This window comes from Triturus cristatus, chromosome 6, assembly GCF_964204655.1.
Source record: "Triturus cristatus chromosome 6, aTriCri1.1, whole genome shotgun sequence".
Taxonomy (NCBI): domain Eukaryota; kingdom Metazoa; phylum Chordata; class Amphibia; order Caudata; family Salamandridae; genus Triturus; species Triturus cristatus.
Genome location: NC_140589.1, coordinates 1524891881 through 1524908815, shown reverse-complemented (window position 1 = coordinate 1524908815; position 16935 = coordinate 1524891881). Strand labels below are relative to the sequence as shown.

The 16935-nt window shown below is 41.9% G+C and overlaps 1 protein-coding gene across 10 annotated transcripts in view; it reads right to left on the bottom strand.

The window, feature by feature from the left end:
• LOC146821629 (synaptosomal-associated protein 25-like) overlaps positions 1 to 16935 on the bottom strand; it is a 491673-nt gene that overhangs the window by 119329 nt on the left and 355409 nt on the right. For all 10 annotated transcript variants that reach the window (XM_085612668.1, XM_085612672.1, XM_085612670.1 and 7 more), the window contains one exon: positions 2411 to 2544. In XM_085612668.1, coding sequence (XP_085468794.1) covers positions 2411 to 2482 — 72 coding nt within the window. In that variant the 5' untranslated portion in view covers positions 2483 to 2544. The remainder of the gene's footprint in view (positions 1 to 2410; positions 2545 to 16935) is intronic.

Here is a 16935-nt window from a genome sequence, read left to right as displayed (position 1 = left end):
TTAATACATTTTGCAACTGCAAATGACAGGTTTGACCGAGCAGAATGGTGTGTCCCTTCCCTCCCTTTAATTTTCGATCGTACCCCGCACTAAACCTTGTAGGCTACTTTTTTATGTGCCGCTTTTAACATTTGCAGTACTAATGAACCAAAGACCTTCATGTGGAAACACACTTAATTACAACTGAAATATAGATGTCCATACTTCCTGGTTTGGGCAAGATATTAGAAAAGCATGTGATTTACCAACTATCAGCATTTCTGGAGCGGAATGATCTGTTTGATCCATCCCAAACTTTATTCCATCCTGGCCACAGCACCAAAACCACTCTGTTGGCCGTTGTGGAGGACCTTAAAATGATCTTAGAACAAGATGGCTCCGCAGCTGTCATTCTATTAGACCTGAGTGAGGTCTTCAACACTGTATCTCATTCAATTTTTTGCAGCGATTACAGAGCTCAGGGGCACCCAGTCTGGCCATGAAGTGGTTATCCTCTTTTTTTGGAGATCAGAGCTTCCATGTTTATGACAAACATCTTTATTCAGTCTTTCCTCTTAAAGCGTGGAGTGCCACAGCGATCCTTGTTTAGCTCTACATTGCTTAATCTGTTTGAACGCTCACTTGAGGAGACTGTGGAATGTCATGATCTCTCACTTGTTTCATACATAGACGACACCTGGATTCTTATTCTTTAGCTCCTGAAAATCATTCAAAAGCTTCTCAACGTAAACCTCGTTTGAGGGAGGATGCAAATTGGATGGCTTCTTGTTCTTTGAAACTAATTGGAGAAGAACAGAAGTTATGGTGGTCAGTAATGATCTCAACTGTTGGTCCTTGGTCTGCTGTCCAGAGTCTTTAAGTAGGCAGCTCCAGCAAAAGCTATGGGAAAACATTTAGGCAAGCAGTTGGATAATAAGTTTTCTTTTGAGACGCAGATATGAAAATTAGTGGTTAGCTGCTTTGGCATTTTGAGAATGCTTTAAAAGACCCTAGAAATCCAACCTAACTCTACCCATAGGACCATTGTCCAGGCTTTAGTTCTCTATCGCCTGGGCAATGGGCTATCTGGGATGTCCACAATATGTATTAAATAGATTGCAGGTGGTGTAAAATGCAGTGGTGTGTCTTTTAATAAACATGCCTAGACACCACAATATTTCAGGAAGCCTGGCCACCATGCACTGGCTACCTATAAAACAGAGGACTAAATTTAAAGCTATTTGTAGTGTTCTTTGGGTTTATCATAAAAAGGGCCCTATTCTTTTACAGCTTCAGATGCGGGGCTATAACCCAACAAGAACTTTGAGATCCTCTACTTCTCATCTAGCAATAATCCCTATTGGGCGGAAAACCTGCTTACCTGGTTTCCAAACTATGTAACTCCCTACTCATCAGGCTACGGATGGAGGAAGATGAGCTCAGTTCAGAAAGCATCTTAAGACCTAGCTATTTGCATAACTTGGTGAGTTCTGTGCATGAACTATTTCAGCTCTAGGAGGCCCAATTCTATTAGCCATGCGCTGTATAAGTTCCTCAGAGTAGAACAGATGTGCCGCCACTTTAAAATGATAGATGGCTACAACAGTGGGGACCAAGCATTGTGGCTAATGGCTGGCATGTGTATATCCATCTGAAGATGTGAGCGTTACATTGTTTTTTCACTGAGTTAATGGGTTTAATCGGAGATCAGTACAGCATTTTGATATCTTGGGTAAAATATTAGAACAGCACCCTATTGACAAAGATGACTGATTGGCTCCTAAATGCCAAAGGGCCCAATTCGCAAAGTGTTCTTCACACCCAGGCAGAACTCAGGTATGGAAACATCTTGTATTACAAATGTAAATTCAAATAGAGTATCCACAAAAAGTTGAATTTACACTTATAAGAGTATATATTCACTGGCAATATCACACAAGGTGTTCAGTTATGTGTGAGGATAACCTTGGAAAGTTTGTGAACAGACTATCATTTAAAACTGTTGCAAGGCACATTTCCACCGTGGTAAACTCAGAGATTTACTTGTGTGAAGAGGAGAGGTAAATGTGTATCCAGGATAGAAATGGTGATTTAACAGCCTCAAAATTAGTAGGGTTGTGGAGACAAGAAAAGAAAAAAGTCAGCAAGTGCAAATCAATCCTAAGCAATTAGACCATGTACACCCTCTACAATTAGGCATGTGTAAATGTGTATGCATGGGATCACGCCTAGCAAACTGTGTCTTTCACAAGAGGCACATGGCACTTGAGGATTTGTTTGTAAATTCCTCAAATTTGGGATAATGTTTTGCAAATATGGCTTTGATTGATGAGACATCAGGTAAAGTAAGTTATATTTTGGAGGCTTGATTGAAAAGGTCTGATAATAGTATTAGCCTTCAGAATGTTCTGAATCGTTGTCACACACTCACCTCATCAGTGACTTGATCAGCACGCCGCTGCATTTCCTCCAACTCATTGCGCATGTCAGCATCGTCTGCCATCCTGGCTGTGCACGCTTTCAGAAGGGCTTCAAATTAAATGTGAGGGGGATCCCAGAGCAAGTCTGCAAAACAACAAAAAGTAAGGCTGAGTAACAGATAAAACATGAACCCTAGTCTGGACATTTGATTTAACGTGAACCAAAATTGAAAGCCCAATTCTCTTGTTAAAATACCTTACAGAAAAATTCACTAGGCAAATCATAACTATAAACTACAAATCATAACTATACACCATTGAATATGGTTATCTAGGTTGAGAATTTCTCTGTATGACTGACCATAGTCCCATATGCAAATTTCTTCACAAAACTATTATGCAGGTAATGGAAAAAATACCATAGTGACCTAAAAACCTTGTATACATTTCAAGACCTCACTAAAAGAGAAAACGGGAATTTTTTAACAACTCGAGATTCCAACCTTAGTTATGTGAACATCCCCAAAATGTGGTGATGAAAATCTAGTGAAACGTTTCAGTTTGGAGGTGGAATATTTAACAGGCCCCATGTGTAGCCCCATATGTGACCTGTTTTCGTAGCAGCCTGCATCAGAAAGAACATCAACAACCTTGCTAACTGCGCTCTTGATCTGAAGCCACCATCAGGGTGCTTGCTGGTGGTCAAAACAATTATTCTAGTTGGATATGTGCAGTGTTTTCCCACCTAAGACATAGATGAAAGCATCATGATAACATTTTAAGGTATAGAAAACATTTTATATCAACAATGAAAAATAGGGTAAGGTCTGAAAACGTGTGGAGATCTATATAGGAAGATTGATTTTAGGTCTTGCTAAGGATAGCTTGAGCTGTCTTGTTGATCTAATGCAAACTACAAAGAGAAAGGGGCAACAACTCAGCCCCCCTCAACCATTAGTTGTGTCATTCACATATGTCAAAGCTCACGTTCATTAGCAGATGGTTGTTTGTAACTGTCATTGATGACATATCATTATATATATATCATATATATATATATATATATATATTGGACTTCCATATTTACTTTGTGACCACTAGTTTTGAATTTGCTAATAATTAAATCTAGTGTTTGTTATGACTCCATTAACAAAATCTTCTTTCCAGACCATGAGAGCAACAGGGCTAAAGCTTTGGCACTGAATTATTCATAACCATTCACGTAGGAGAAAACCTATTCTAATAGTGTTGAGCAGGCCTGGTCACCCTGGATTGGTTGGGTGAGCTTTTGTCCTCAGAATAGAAGGCAAGTCATCGATGTTTATTGGCTTCTGGGCCCCACATATTACACCTTGGAAGGTGCTGAGGTAAATGCCTGATCGAAGTACTTCACTGAATCTGATGCCATGGAGATTAGATTTCCCAAGGAAAATAATTTGCCTGCTGTATATATGTTGTCTCCTGACTACATGTGCACTATAAAACCATCAAATAAAAATAATCTTAGCTCTCATAAGGTGAAAATAATATTTACAAGTTGTTATCAACTACTGATCATCACATGCATCTTTCTAGGATATAAAGGTGTGACTGGGCTTTGAAATTTTTTAGGTCAAGCATAAGCATATGACCTCTTGTATACTTTAGTATACTTCTCTTGGGGGCTTAAAGTCATCCCCCTGCTTTTGATTTGTTTGTTTCAGTGTCTTTTAACAATCCTTGCTTGCTAGTGGTCAGTTCTGCCTTTCTGTCCCTCCTTTTCTCTTCTGATCCTCCAAGGCAGCAGAGACTAAGTACTGTCGCATTCCGCTATGGTTCTGTATCTGTTCTTTGAGGGACTAATTTTTTTTTGATTTCCTGTTCTCTTACTGTTTGCCTGTGTTCAACTTTGGCGCCATAGCTGTTTATATTAATATAATATACCTCCGTCCCACAACCTCTTAATGCCACAATTTATTAGTGGAGCCTCCCCCGCAGTGCTGGTTTTTTTTTTTTACCTTTTTTCTCTTTTCGAAGGCCCACTGTCAGTTGGGCTTGTTTTTGGTAGGATGTTCGTTTTGTTTGGGCTTCTTTTTAAGTGGGGATTGTGCTTGTTGAAATGCACTTTGCCCACTGGTCTGATAACAACAAAGCATTACCACACGAAGATGATAACGTACTGGAAAAAAACTGTGCGCTCCTCCTATGGAAATTATGAATAAAATGTCTCATAGGCGGTCATGTTATTTTCAGGCAAAACGAGGAATTGTCATTTGAAAGTAGGACATGTCATGGAGGCGTGGCTCAATCCTACCGGTAGAGACTTAGCTTTGTTTGGAAGCAACGTGGAAGTCACTCAAGACACAAACCCCCATTGCGCAGCCACTGATGCGCAGACCAATGTCTATGTTGTTATATGGTGGATACTGTCTTTTCGGGAGAACAACAGGTGGCAAACCAGCGTCAATTTCACTTGAAGGGGCATGAAGGCAGCCATGTTGGCATAACTGCGGTTCCTCTGTGAAATTTTCTCCTAGGTGGGAGTATTTTGTTCTCCAACCCGGTAGCAGCCATGAGCGGCAGGTTGCCCTACATTGCCAGCAACATCACTCTGATGTCCAAGGCAGTGGTTCGTTATAAAAGCATCTTGCACACCATCGTCACACAAAACTCCACCTTGGTGCTGGCCAAGGGTGTTGGAAATGGGTTTGGAGTCGGGGTTTAGGTTGCAAACTACGAGAAAATAAATTGTATTCACAGGAAACAGTGGTTTGGGGGACTAAGAGACCAAATTGAAGGCTTTATGCTGATCAGCCCCCCACGAAAATGTCTTGCCCTTGCTCAACAATTCCCTTAAAGGTTCCACCTTATGAGCAACATTTTTGAAACATTTGGCATAGTATTCAACCATGCTCATAAAAGATCTTAATTTGTATCTATCATCCGGTACCTTTACATTTACTATGGCACTGATCAGATCATGTTGAGGTCGAATGCCTTCTTTGGTGACATGATAACCAAGATAGTCAACTTCCTCAACGGAAAAAGCACACTTGTTTTTACGTAGTGTCAAACCAGCAGCAGACAAACTGGACCAAACTTGATCCAAAATTGAATTATGATCCTTGACGTTCATACCATAAATCAAAATGTCATCCTGAAAAAATACTACACGATCAATACCCTTCAACATCTCCGTAAAAAATCGGTTGGAAGGCATTGGCAGCAGAACACAGACCAAACGGAAGCCTCTTAAATTGATACGTGCCTTCAGTTGTTATAAAAGAAGTGTACTTTTTAGAATCAGGATGAAGTTTAATTTGAAGGTATGCACTGCTTAAGTTCAGTTTAGAGAACAGTTTACCTCCAGCCAGACTTAAAATAATCTCATTAATGTTTGGGAGTGGAAAGATATCAATGATGACACCTTTGTTTAAGCTCCTCAAGTCCACACAAAAACGAAGAGAGCCATCTTGTTTTTGCGTAATAACCACGGATGATAACCACTCCGCAGCCTCTACAGTTTCAATGATGCCTTCATCAAGCATTTGTTTAATAATGTCCTTGACTTGAGCCCTTGCAGCTAAAGGTATCCTTCTTGCAACATGCTTGACAGGCACCACATCCTTTCTCATCCTTGATGTGCTGCAAGGACATGTAGATGAAATCAAGAGAAAATACCTCTGATCCAATGGTAGACAAGTGAACTAAGGTCCAGATTTACTAAAGTTTCAGGCAAAGCAGCAAGGGAACTTGTCTCATGAAACAAGGAGGGCAGAAACACACCAGATCTACTATTCAAATTCAAATCAGCTTTATTCGGTGCAATACGTGTCACCATAAAAGCAAAAAAGTTTTTAAAAACATACATACAGCTACATTGACATTTTTAGTTCATACAAATAAAAAGGTAGCAATTTAGAATACATTTGTAATATCTTCACAGGCCATAGGGTAGTCATTTAGTATACACAAAGAGCTAAAAACAACAAGGCATTATCAAATAAACAGGGACTATTACATCCTATCCTACAAATTTGATTATTAGCGGATAAGAATATGTGACAATTCCTAAAGTGCTGGTGCCATATCTTTGATAAAATAATTAAAATACCACACAAGTGCAAATGGGACAATATTATCCACATTCAGTTCAGTTCATTTGCAAAATGAAACATTTTAATTAAATACCTTCAGCCATAATTTAATCCTAACTGCCCTCTGGTATTTCTTATTTTAAATGCAACTTTTAAAAAGCTTGTTATACATGCCAAAGTCAATGGATCTTCAGCCCTTTGTAGTTGTAATAAGGCAACCTTAGCTTGTCTAAACTTACCATTTTTTTATATTCTTACTAGGTAACGACGCCTGGGAAAAGAATAAACAGGGCATAACAATACAAAATGAAGGGGATCCTGCGGAGATTTATTATCGCAGCCGCAGGTACCTTTCTGCTCAACTGTAGCGGTGTAACCAAAAGGATCCGCTAATAAATGGTGTATAAGGTTGAGCCTAAAACGAGTGAACAGAAACCTATTTTGTGCATTATGTATTAAGGTGAGGTATGGTTCCATGCCATCTACTGTCTTGGCCATACTATAGGCACGAGCTAAGGACTTCCTACCTTCAGTATCGGCTCTGCACTCTGCAGCTTTTGTCAGGAGCAAACTCTTAATTCTGTTCTTATCGTGGGGGATGATTATGGACGGGTTGGTGAAGAGTTCTATACATTCTATTCCCTCCAGGGTAGTTTTTACATATCTAAGCCATGGGATACACATCCTTTTGTCCCTACTGATGCAATCTCTAATAATTTGCCTTCCCAGTTCTGCATCAGTATTAGACCAGATCCTAAGCAAAGCCAAAATAGGTCTGGCCTTGATCAGGTCCTCAATGTATGGCCTCCCTAGTTCGGCATGAATGATATAAGCCGGGGAACTCTGAGGGATTTTAAGTATCTTACGCAAAAATTTATTTTCCTCAACCTGTATTTGCCGAGTCCCGGCAAAGTCCCAAACTTCTGCTCCATACATTACTTTGCAGCAGCAAATGGAGTCATAGAGATGCATAACCTGCTCCGATGACCACCAACCCAACCTTCGTCCATAACTCATTATAGCCCCTGATGACGAGACCAGTTTGATGCGCCGTTCTTCAATTAAAAGTTTAAAATTTAAAAGCCCATCAAATAAAAGATCCAGGTAGGAAAATGTTTTCACTTGTTCTAGTATGTGTGTTCCTATTCGGTAAGTAAATTTTTTACAGGGTTTCATTCCTGCTAACAAGACATAGGACTTGGTTAAATTGGCTGACAGGTCTAGTGTGTCCATAAAATCAACAAAGCCGTCTATTAAACACTGCAAGCCTTTCGGTGTTCGTGCCAAAAGGACCGCATCGTCTGCGTATAACAGCACTGGAATTGGGCGAAGACCCACCCTTGGAGTGTCTGCGTTCAACTTACACAGTGTCTGTTCCAATTCGTTGATATACAGAGAGAATAAGAACGGGCCAATATACAGCCCTGTCTTACTCCACTCGTACAACAAAAAGATGCAGTTGTGTCTCCAGCCAAATTGAATCGTACTTTGGCGGAGGTTTTCCAATGGAGTTCTCTCATAATGTTTACTAGACCTGGATCTACTCCCAGTCTAGTCATAAGGCCCCATAATTTATCTCTATTCACGCGGTCGAATGCGGCCGAGAGATCCATGAACCCCAGATATATTGATTGATCACTGGCTATAGTATATTTTGCCACCAGTAAATAAAGATTCAGGCATTTGTCTGTAGTTGATCTACCAGTCCTGAAACCGTATTGAAAATATGAGATTATATGGTGTTCTTCAGCCCAGTCTAGTAGACGGTTTAATATTATTCTACCTAAAACTTTTGCTGTCACATCAATCAAAGATATAGGACGATAGCACTGCGGGTCATCCTTTTTACCGTTTTTAAAGATGGGCACTATAGTGGCTGTTGACCAAGAGCGTGGCATGCCAGATCTACTAAGATATGTGTAAGTTAATTGGAGCCGTCCTTACACTCATATTCATTTAAATTTTGCATACACTCATTCAATTATCCATCAGCTCACTCTCAGTCATTCCTCAGTCCCCACGCTCATACATCCATTCAACATATAGCTACCCTTTCTCCCATTTATCCATTGCTCATGCGCTCATCCATATTCAATCTTATTCTATTATTTATTCATCTATTCTCACACAATCATCCATACTCAATGCTCAATCTTCTGCTCTTCCTTTAATATAAACACGCTAACTGATCAAAAGGAGCTTGTTGACTTTGGCAGTGCTTGTTTTAGTGGTCAGTTTTCTTACTGCAGGTTATAATTTACGGTGTATCTATGAACATCCCTATTCTGTTTGGCATTACAAAGATGGGGGCAGCAAGGTGGGCTATTAAACTACTTTGGAGAACGAGATCTATTTGTTCTTCATATTTTTAATCTAAACTGCTACAGTGAAACTAAAATTGTCTTCAAGAAATTATTTAAAAAGTAGTGAAAATTATTTATATCAGAGGTGCCCTTTTCTGCAGCAATAAATGAGATTTGTGGGAGTATACATTCTTATATACATTCTACCCAAAGCCAAAAAATAATTTAGGACTTTAACCTGATGGAAAAGTTGCTTCTCAAATAGATTAAACAAACTTTTACATGATTAGAATTCTAATTCATCTTTCATATAAAGTACATTCATGATAGAACTTCACATAAAAATACAGCAGTACTATATCAAGTACATGAAAGTTACAGGAGTTTATAAACATCGAAGCAAAATGGAAAGGAAGGCCGACGATCAGAAGGTAGACTGCAGAATCCGGGAAAATACTGAGACTGGGAACAGGATGGACAGATAGAGGCCGAGTATTTTAACACAATTACATTCACAGAGGAAGTAAATCCTCAGGACTTGGTATAAGGTCCCTGATGGGAAATAAGAAGATATCATGAGGCAGAGTTCAGGGAACAGTTAAAGACAAAGAGCATCATCAAGGAAGAGAAGTAATGACAATTTCATATCTATATTTATAAAAATAATATATACTAACAAGACGAGTATGATGGAAGCCATGGAAATGAGATTTGGCTGTTTGAAAACAATTCAGATAACAAAGAACGGAATGGAATACATGTGGGCAAGCTGAAGGCCAAAAAAGAAAAGGTGAATGTTTATCTAAGTGGATGAAAACTAAAGTAAGGATGATGGATTTTGTAAGTTGAAAAGTGAGCAGTGGTTGAATATTATAAACAGTAGATAGTTGGATCTGACAAGTTCGAGCTTTTGCAGCTACATGGGAGGAAAAAGAGTTAAAAGGGTCAAAGATGACACCCCTGTGATGTGCAACTTGGAGAACAGAATAGATGGGGAGAGAATAAAATATGGGAATGTAAATGCCTGGTGATGGGGAGCAGGAGAAAAATATGTTTAAAGTATTGAGGAAACATGGAAGATGGGGCAGAGAAATGGAGACAGAAAGGCTGAAGGAGGCCGAAAATAATCTAAAATCTGTGAATTCTTCACATGTAAGTGATAGGGTAGACCAAAATGAGAAATAGAAGCTGTTAAAGGGATGGTGCCTTCAGAATAAAAAAGAGCAAGTATCAAGCCCTCCGACGTGCCCTAGAAAGGAGATAACCAGAGAGGAAGGTATTACACCACATGACACATGGTATGAGTGTGAGAAATTGGGTTGTTGGTTGAATGATGTGGGAGCTCTGGTCAAGCAACAGCCACAATCCTTTGTAGGGTGGAGGACAAAAGTCACAAAATTAACCTTTGCTTAAACCTGGGTAGCTTGGCACCAACAGCAGTAAAGCTAACTTAGAGGGAATATGTAAAATATGTATGCAGCACACAAACAGTAATAGAGCAAAAACACAATGCAAGAAAAATCCCAAACTAATTTAGAAAAATAGAGTAGATTGTAATAAATTATTTGACACCAAAACAACAATAATCAAATCAGTAGAACTAGAGCTATGACTTCTTAAATTGTTTTGTAAAGACTAGCACCTAAAAGATCAAATTGCCAACCGCGGACATGTAGTCGCATGAGACCAGGTTAAAGTCAAGAAATATGGCTCACTCTGATAGAGTATGGTTCGGATACAAGAAGTGGATTGGGCCTGGTCCGTGCTTCCCTTCGCACTTAAAAAAGGTTGTGATGAAAATGTTCTGAGAAGGTAAAATTCAGAGGGGCAAGGCTGCAGGAGGTGACTGAAGAAGAAGCCTTGTCGCTGGACAACCTTGGGTCGAATCCGCAGTGAAGGTTTCTACCTTCGGACTTGGTCTCTGAAATGGAACCCAAAAAATCACCAGTAGGAGGAGGCAGAGTCTTACAGCCGAAGACAGTTCCACAAGGCTGGATACCCCTTTGGTGAAGAACTGCTGAAAAGGATTTGGTGTTGCGGAGAAGAATGTAGCAGGTGGAGCCGTAAAGTCAATCTGACCGGCGATGTACCTCGGGCAGATAGGCGAGTAGGTTGGTCCCGGTGTTCTCCTGGCTCTCAGAGCAGTCTTAGCCCAAAAAAGTCCCCACTTTTGGATTTTTGCTCTCTGAGCACATTTAGCACCACTTACAAAAGGTCCAGGGCTGAAGAGGCACCACGTGGAGGGTCAGGACTCACTCAGGCTGGGTCCAGGTAAGGGTTCAAGATGGAGGAAGACTTTTGTGTCCCTGTGGCTCTGAACAGGAGGGCCGCAAACTAGCCCTTGGTAGTCACTCTGGAGGTCCTGGGACAAATGAAGATCCAGTCCTTGTACCCAAGCAGAAGGCAACAGGGAAGCAATCAAGCAAGGCACCAGTTTTTCAGAGCAGCAGTCCAGCAGAGTTGTTGTCCTCCCACCAGCGCAGCAGCCTTTCTTCCTGGCAGAGTATCCACAGGTTCTAAAGTGTACTGAAGAGTTAGCATCTTAGGTTCCCTTTTTATACACTGGTGCCATTGTTCTGAAAGGTAGGAGAAGCTCCAAGACATTGGCTTTAAAGTGCATGGAATTTCCTGCCTCTCCTGCCCTCGCTCCAAACTGGCTGTAGTGATAATGTGAGGTTGTTAGGAGCTTTGTGTGGAGGCAGAGCAGAGGCTGTGCACTGCTCCTACCCCCCTTCTTTCCAGCAGATGTCCCATTCAGGCACACCTAATACCTCTATTGTATGACTGTCTGGGAGGAATTCACAAAGTTTAAGTGTCAGTTACTCCCAGTCATGTGCCCAAGGTCAGGCTACAGGCACCGAAAGGGGTAAGGGCAGAAAAATGCCAATGTTCTAAAAGTGCCATTTTTTAAATTGTAATCAGAAGAAACCAGACTTTACCATTAAATAGGGGTTTTCATTACAATTCCAACGACACCAAACATGACATAGCTACAAGCTCCCATTTGGAAATTGCTGCTTATTAAATGGACTATAGAATCCCCAATGGCATCCTATTGGAGGGGTAGGCCTCACAGTTGTGAAAAACAAATGTAGAGGTTTTTCAATATCAGGACATGTGAACCTCAAATTACATGCCCAACCTTTTAATTAGACAACACTTTGCCCTCTTGACTACCTAGTGCTTACCTTATGGGTGACTTATATACAATAAAAGGGGAGTTTAAGTGTTGGAAAGGGGTTTTAAATGCCAAGCCGGCATGCCAGTTTAATACTGCATTCAGGCTCCAATTGCAGACTTGGGACATGTTTTAAAGTGCTACTTAAGTGTCTGGCACAATAAGTGCTGCCGGTCCACTAGTAGCATAAAATGTACAGGTGCTGAGTATGCTGTATACCACTCCACAAGGGACTTACATGTACATTAATATTTCAATTAGTATAAGCCAGTTTGACCATGGTTTAGGGAGAGAGGACAAGCACATTAGAATTGGTTAGTAGTGATAAAGTGCAAAGAGTCCTAAAGGCAACAAAAACAAATTCAGCAAAAAGTGGAGGGTAAATGGCAAAAGGTTTTGGGGGTGCCGGACAGTGAGGCCCAGGTCCAAAAATGAGCTAACAGAAGATAAGAACACAACAAGAAATTCAGTGCAGCAGAAATGCCAAAAGACAGGAGGGCTTTCAGAAGAATGTAGCGATTGATCATCATGAACAGGGTTGATAAGTTAAAGAAAATTAAAAAAAGATGGTAATTTTTTGTGATAGGAAGTAGACACTAAAGAGGTGCTTATTTTGAAGGAACTCAAGAAATCAAGAGAAAAAGAGTGGGAGAGCAATAAGTCAGTAATTAAAAGGAAGAGTTTAGCTGACTGTAGGTTTTATAAGAAAGAATAAAATAGTAGCCTATTTAGGAGTGCAGAAAGAAAAACAAGAAGAGCGTAACGTTAAGTAATGAAGTAAGAAATTCAAGGAGCTGCTCAAAAACAGAGGTAATTAACTATCAGTAATACAATCAGTAAGGTCTGTTTTTATATTTGTATGATGAAGGTAAGTAAGAAATTCTTGATTTGGCATTTAGTGAGAGAAAGAAAAAAAAATGCATATTTACAGTAAGATGATTATGGGAGGGAGGAATCAGAAGTGGAAGAAAGTATGGCCAAAGATAAATAACATGTCTTCTGATACAAACCGCCATGCAAAGGGGATGTCGGTGGGTTGGAGAGGAATCTGCAGGTAGATACAGTATCTACCAGAGAAAGTGTTACTGAAGATAAGTAACTTGTTTTTCTGATGCATAGTTCCACTTGCAGACTTCTCACCTTTTAAGCAGATTCCCCAAGTAGTCCCGCTCCCAGAGGATGGCACTAGCTGGCTATATCAAAAAAGCCTGAAGACCTGAGTGAGTGAAGTAACTATCCCTCCTCACTTTGGAGTCCAAACAACAGTGTTTCACACATGTATATAGGGACAACCAAGTCACAGCTTTGTAGATTTCTGCTACAGGTACTCCTCTTGCTAGTGCTGAGTTAGTAGACTTGGCTCTGGTTGAATGGGCATGAATACCTCTGGAGGCTCCTTGTGTGCTATGGCATAGCAGATATTGATGCACAGGATTATCCATCTTGATAATGATTGTTTGCGGACTGCCTTGCCCTTCACCGTTCCAATATATCTCACAAAGAGATGATCATCCATCCTGAACTCACCCATTCTGCTAATGTAGAAGCTAACCGCCCTCTTGGGATCAAGACTATGAAGTCTTTCCTCCTCTTTAGTTGGATGTGGTGGAGGACAGAAAATGAAAAGGTTATTCGATTGACTTCAGTGGAAGGGGTTACCACTTTAGGCAGGAAGGCAGCCCTTGATCTTAATACCAGCTTGACAGGCAATAAAGAAGTGAAGGGTGGCTAGATGATATTTGGGCTTGTTTAGTTCTAATAACATCTGGGTTTTCGTTTCTAAGTAGGGAGACTGCATCTATGAGGATGTGGCATGGATTAATCAGTTGTCCAGGTAACGGAATGCCAGGATTACTGCCTGTCTGAGAAGGGCTGCAACTACAGCCATCACTTTTGTGAAGACTAAAGGTGTGTAAGCGAACCCAAATGGAATGACAGCAAACTGGCAGTTTTTGGACCCGACTGTGAAGCACAGGAACTTCCTGTGAGACTGCACGGTAGGGATGTGGAAGTAGGCAGACAGACACCATCCAGTCGTCGGCTTTCAGCAGTAGAAGAAACTGAGTACGTGACAGCATTCTGAACTTTCCATTTTTGAGGAACCAGTTTAAAACCCTGAGGTCTAGGATCAGAAGAAGACCACTGTCCTTTTTGGGGATCAAGAAGTACCAGATGTACCATCCCTGACTCCTTTCCTGCTCTGGAACGAACTCCACTGCGGTCTCTTGGAGTAAGGTTTGCACTTCTTGTTTAAGGATATGCAGATGATCTTGATGGAGCATATCTGGTCGAGTGGGGATGGGAGGTGGTGATTGTTGGAAGGGTAGAGCATATTCCTTTTCCACAATTTGTAAGAACCAAAGGTCTGAAGTATTGGTACTCCTTGCTTGTCGAAAGAAGGATGCTCATCCTCCAACGGTCTGAGTGCATTCAAGTAAGGCAGATCTAGAGCTGCTTCCCTGTGGTGGCTGGGGAAGAGGAAGTGGAAGAGGTATCGGAGGGAGGAGGTAGGGCACGCTGTCTTCCTCAGCCCTGTCCTTTCAGTAAAGAGGGTTTGCCTGCTACTGAGGTTGTTGTTGTTGAGTGGCTCATTGTTGCATCCTCGGAAAGAGAAGTGTTGCAAAACGGGTTCCACACATTTAGTACACCCATATTAATTGCTTTTTGGATCACCTGGTTTTGGGCTTTTTACTGTGGGTGAGTCTCACTATATGTGTGTCATCCATGGTAATCAAATGGTAAATGGGCTGCACATTTGTACTACCAGTGTCTGCCTTTTAAGATAAGGTTGCTGTAATGCAGATAGGGTAAGAGGCACTTAGCTGGTTACAAGTGAACACTGCACACATGAGCGGGCTGAGCATGGGAGACTACCATTGTATGCAGCCCAGTAACTGTGCAAACGTAGCATGGGTTAGAAGGGACTTTGCAGGGTTAGATAGTGACCTGGGATAGGCCTTATAATATTAGTGGGCACTTATAGGTAAAGTCAACGTGATTTACAGTTTTGTCTGCAGTGACACTTTATTATTTGCCCAGTGGCCGGGTAAATAGACACTGCCTTATTATATACATAGGGAGAAAATTGCCTTAGAGTGCATTTTCTCTTCCCTTAGCCCTACAGAGTCCCGTGGGTTATGAAACTATGGTGAAAAGGGGCCACCCAGTTTATATTCACAAGTTCCAAGACCATATCTGTACATTTTGTGGGTCATCTAGAATTGACATATTTCCCTGGCTCATCTCAGGATTAGAGCCCAGGCCTTTTGTCAACCTGCTGGGCCAAGTGAATTACATTTATCTCCAGCAGCAGGAACAAAGGCCTCCCCATACAAACAGAGTACTTAACAGTGCTTTCCTCAGCTCCTGAACAGGAAGGGGTTTGGATGAAAATCTGCAGCTGTTAATTATCTGTCATACTGTCCCAGGGCTGAGGACAGCCCAGGTCCACTGAAGAAAAGGGGAAGCCCAGGCAACTGAAGCTAACACAGGAGGGGGTGGGTCCTCTTTGACGTTTTTTTGGGAAAGACCCCTATAGTGAGGTCAGTGAGGGGTGATACTGAGACCCAAGGAGCAGATGTGACCTATGACTCTTGGATGACAACATCTTGAACTGTCCCAACATGTTATGCAGGAGGGTTGGGACAGAGGTAGAGAGGTGATATCACACCTTAGGATTGGTCAAGTGTGCCTGGCCTTTAGAACCTTCCGCCCCTTTTAAAAATTCTTGCACAGGGGAGAGAAAGAGAGAAAGAGCTTTAACTGCTGGCTCCTGGGACTGCAACAGCCATGGACATCTGGAAGGAAAACAAACCCTGATTTCCAAATAGACCAAGGACTCTGCCCCAGTTGACCACAGGACCAGTGGTTCCTCCGAGGGGCAGTGAGGCTGCCCCCCTACAATCCTCAAGGACCATTTAGGTGAAAGACCTGAACTTCTACCCCCCAGAGAAAAAGACCTGGTGGCGAGCTGGTATAGGGAACCAGTGGAACCAGTGGAACCAGCTCCTTACAAAATACTCCACCTTGGAAGTCTGCTAAAACTGCTCCTGACGACTAGAGCTCATCACCAGGAGTAAAATGAGCGTAGTTTCTTCCAAATCACCCCAACGGGGCCCCAGTTATTGACATTTTAAGTTTGGCAACGTTTGACTCCTTTTCAAGAAACAGGACATGTGGGGCTTCATCTTCAAAACTTACCCCTGGGGTGCACCAGGGCTCCACAACTGTGGCCTGGATACTTCAGGGAGTGGTCATGCATAGGGCCCTCTCCCTATTTTGTAAATTGCCCCCAGGGGTTCCCTTCTTCCCAAGGGCTAACACAAACAAAAGTGGCCCGGCGAGGGCCAAGAAGATAACCCAGGACCCCCAACCCCAGGTCCTCCAAGAGGAGCCAGGGGAATGCCGTTGCATCACCCCAGTGGTGGTGGCCTCACCCCCGCCAACCATGCCCATGTCTAGAAGAACCAGGCAGCCCCCACTGGACAGCACCCTGCCCGCATAGAGCCAGTCGGAAAAAGAAGACTGAGGGAGAAGGCCAAGAGCAATGGAGCCAGCCTGGGTCGTGGGGGCCTTGAGCTCCCACCCAGCCCCCACCGCACTCATGACATTGGGGGTGACCTGTTTGGGACCGGGCACCCCCCCTAAGAAAAAGGAAACAAAGAAAAAGAATAGAGAAAAACATCTTAGCTCTCCACAGCAGGGGAGCCTCAATTATAATATTCACTGCTCCTGGCTGGAGCGCACCATAATGACCTAAGGTGCTTTCCAATTTGCATATTTGTCTTGCCTTGTGGTGGCCCCAGGACAATAGGGAAATGAGCAATGAATTTGGAAAGTACTGTGAGGGGTTGTAGGAGTTACAGCAGCCCTCCAGAAATATTCTTGAATAACTGACTCTACATTTGTCGGGTCAAGGAAACCATGATCTTCCAGAATTTTCACTTTCATTTTATTTATTTTTTTAAGTGCTCCCAAGG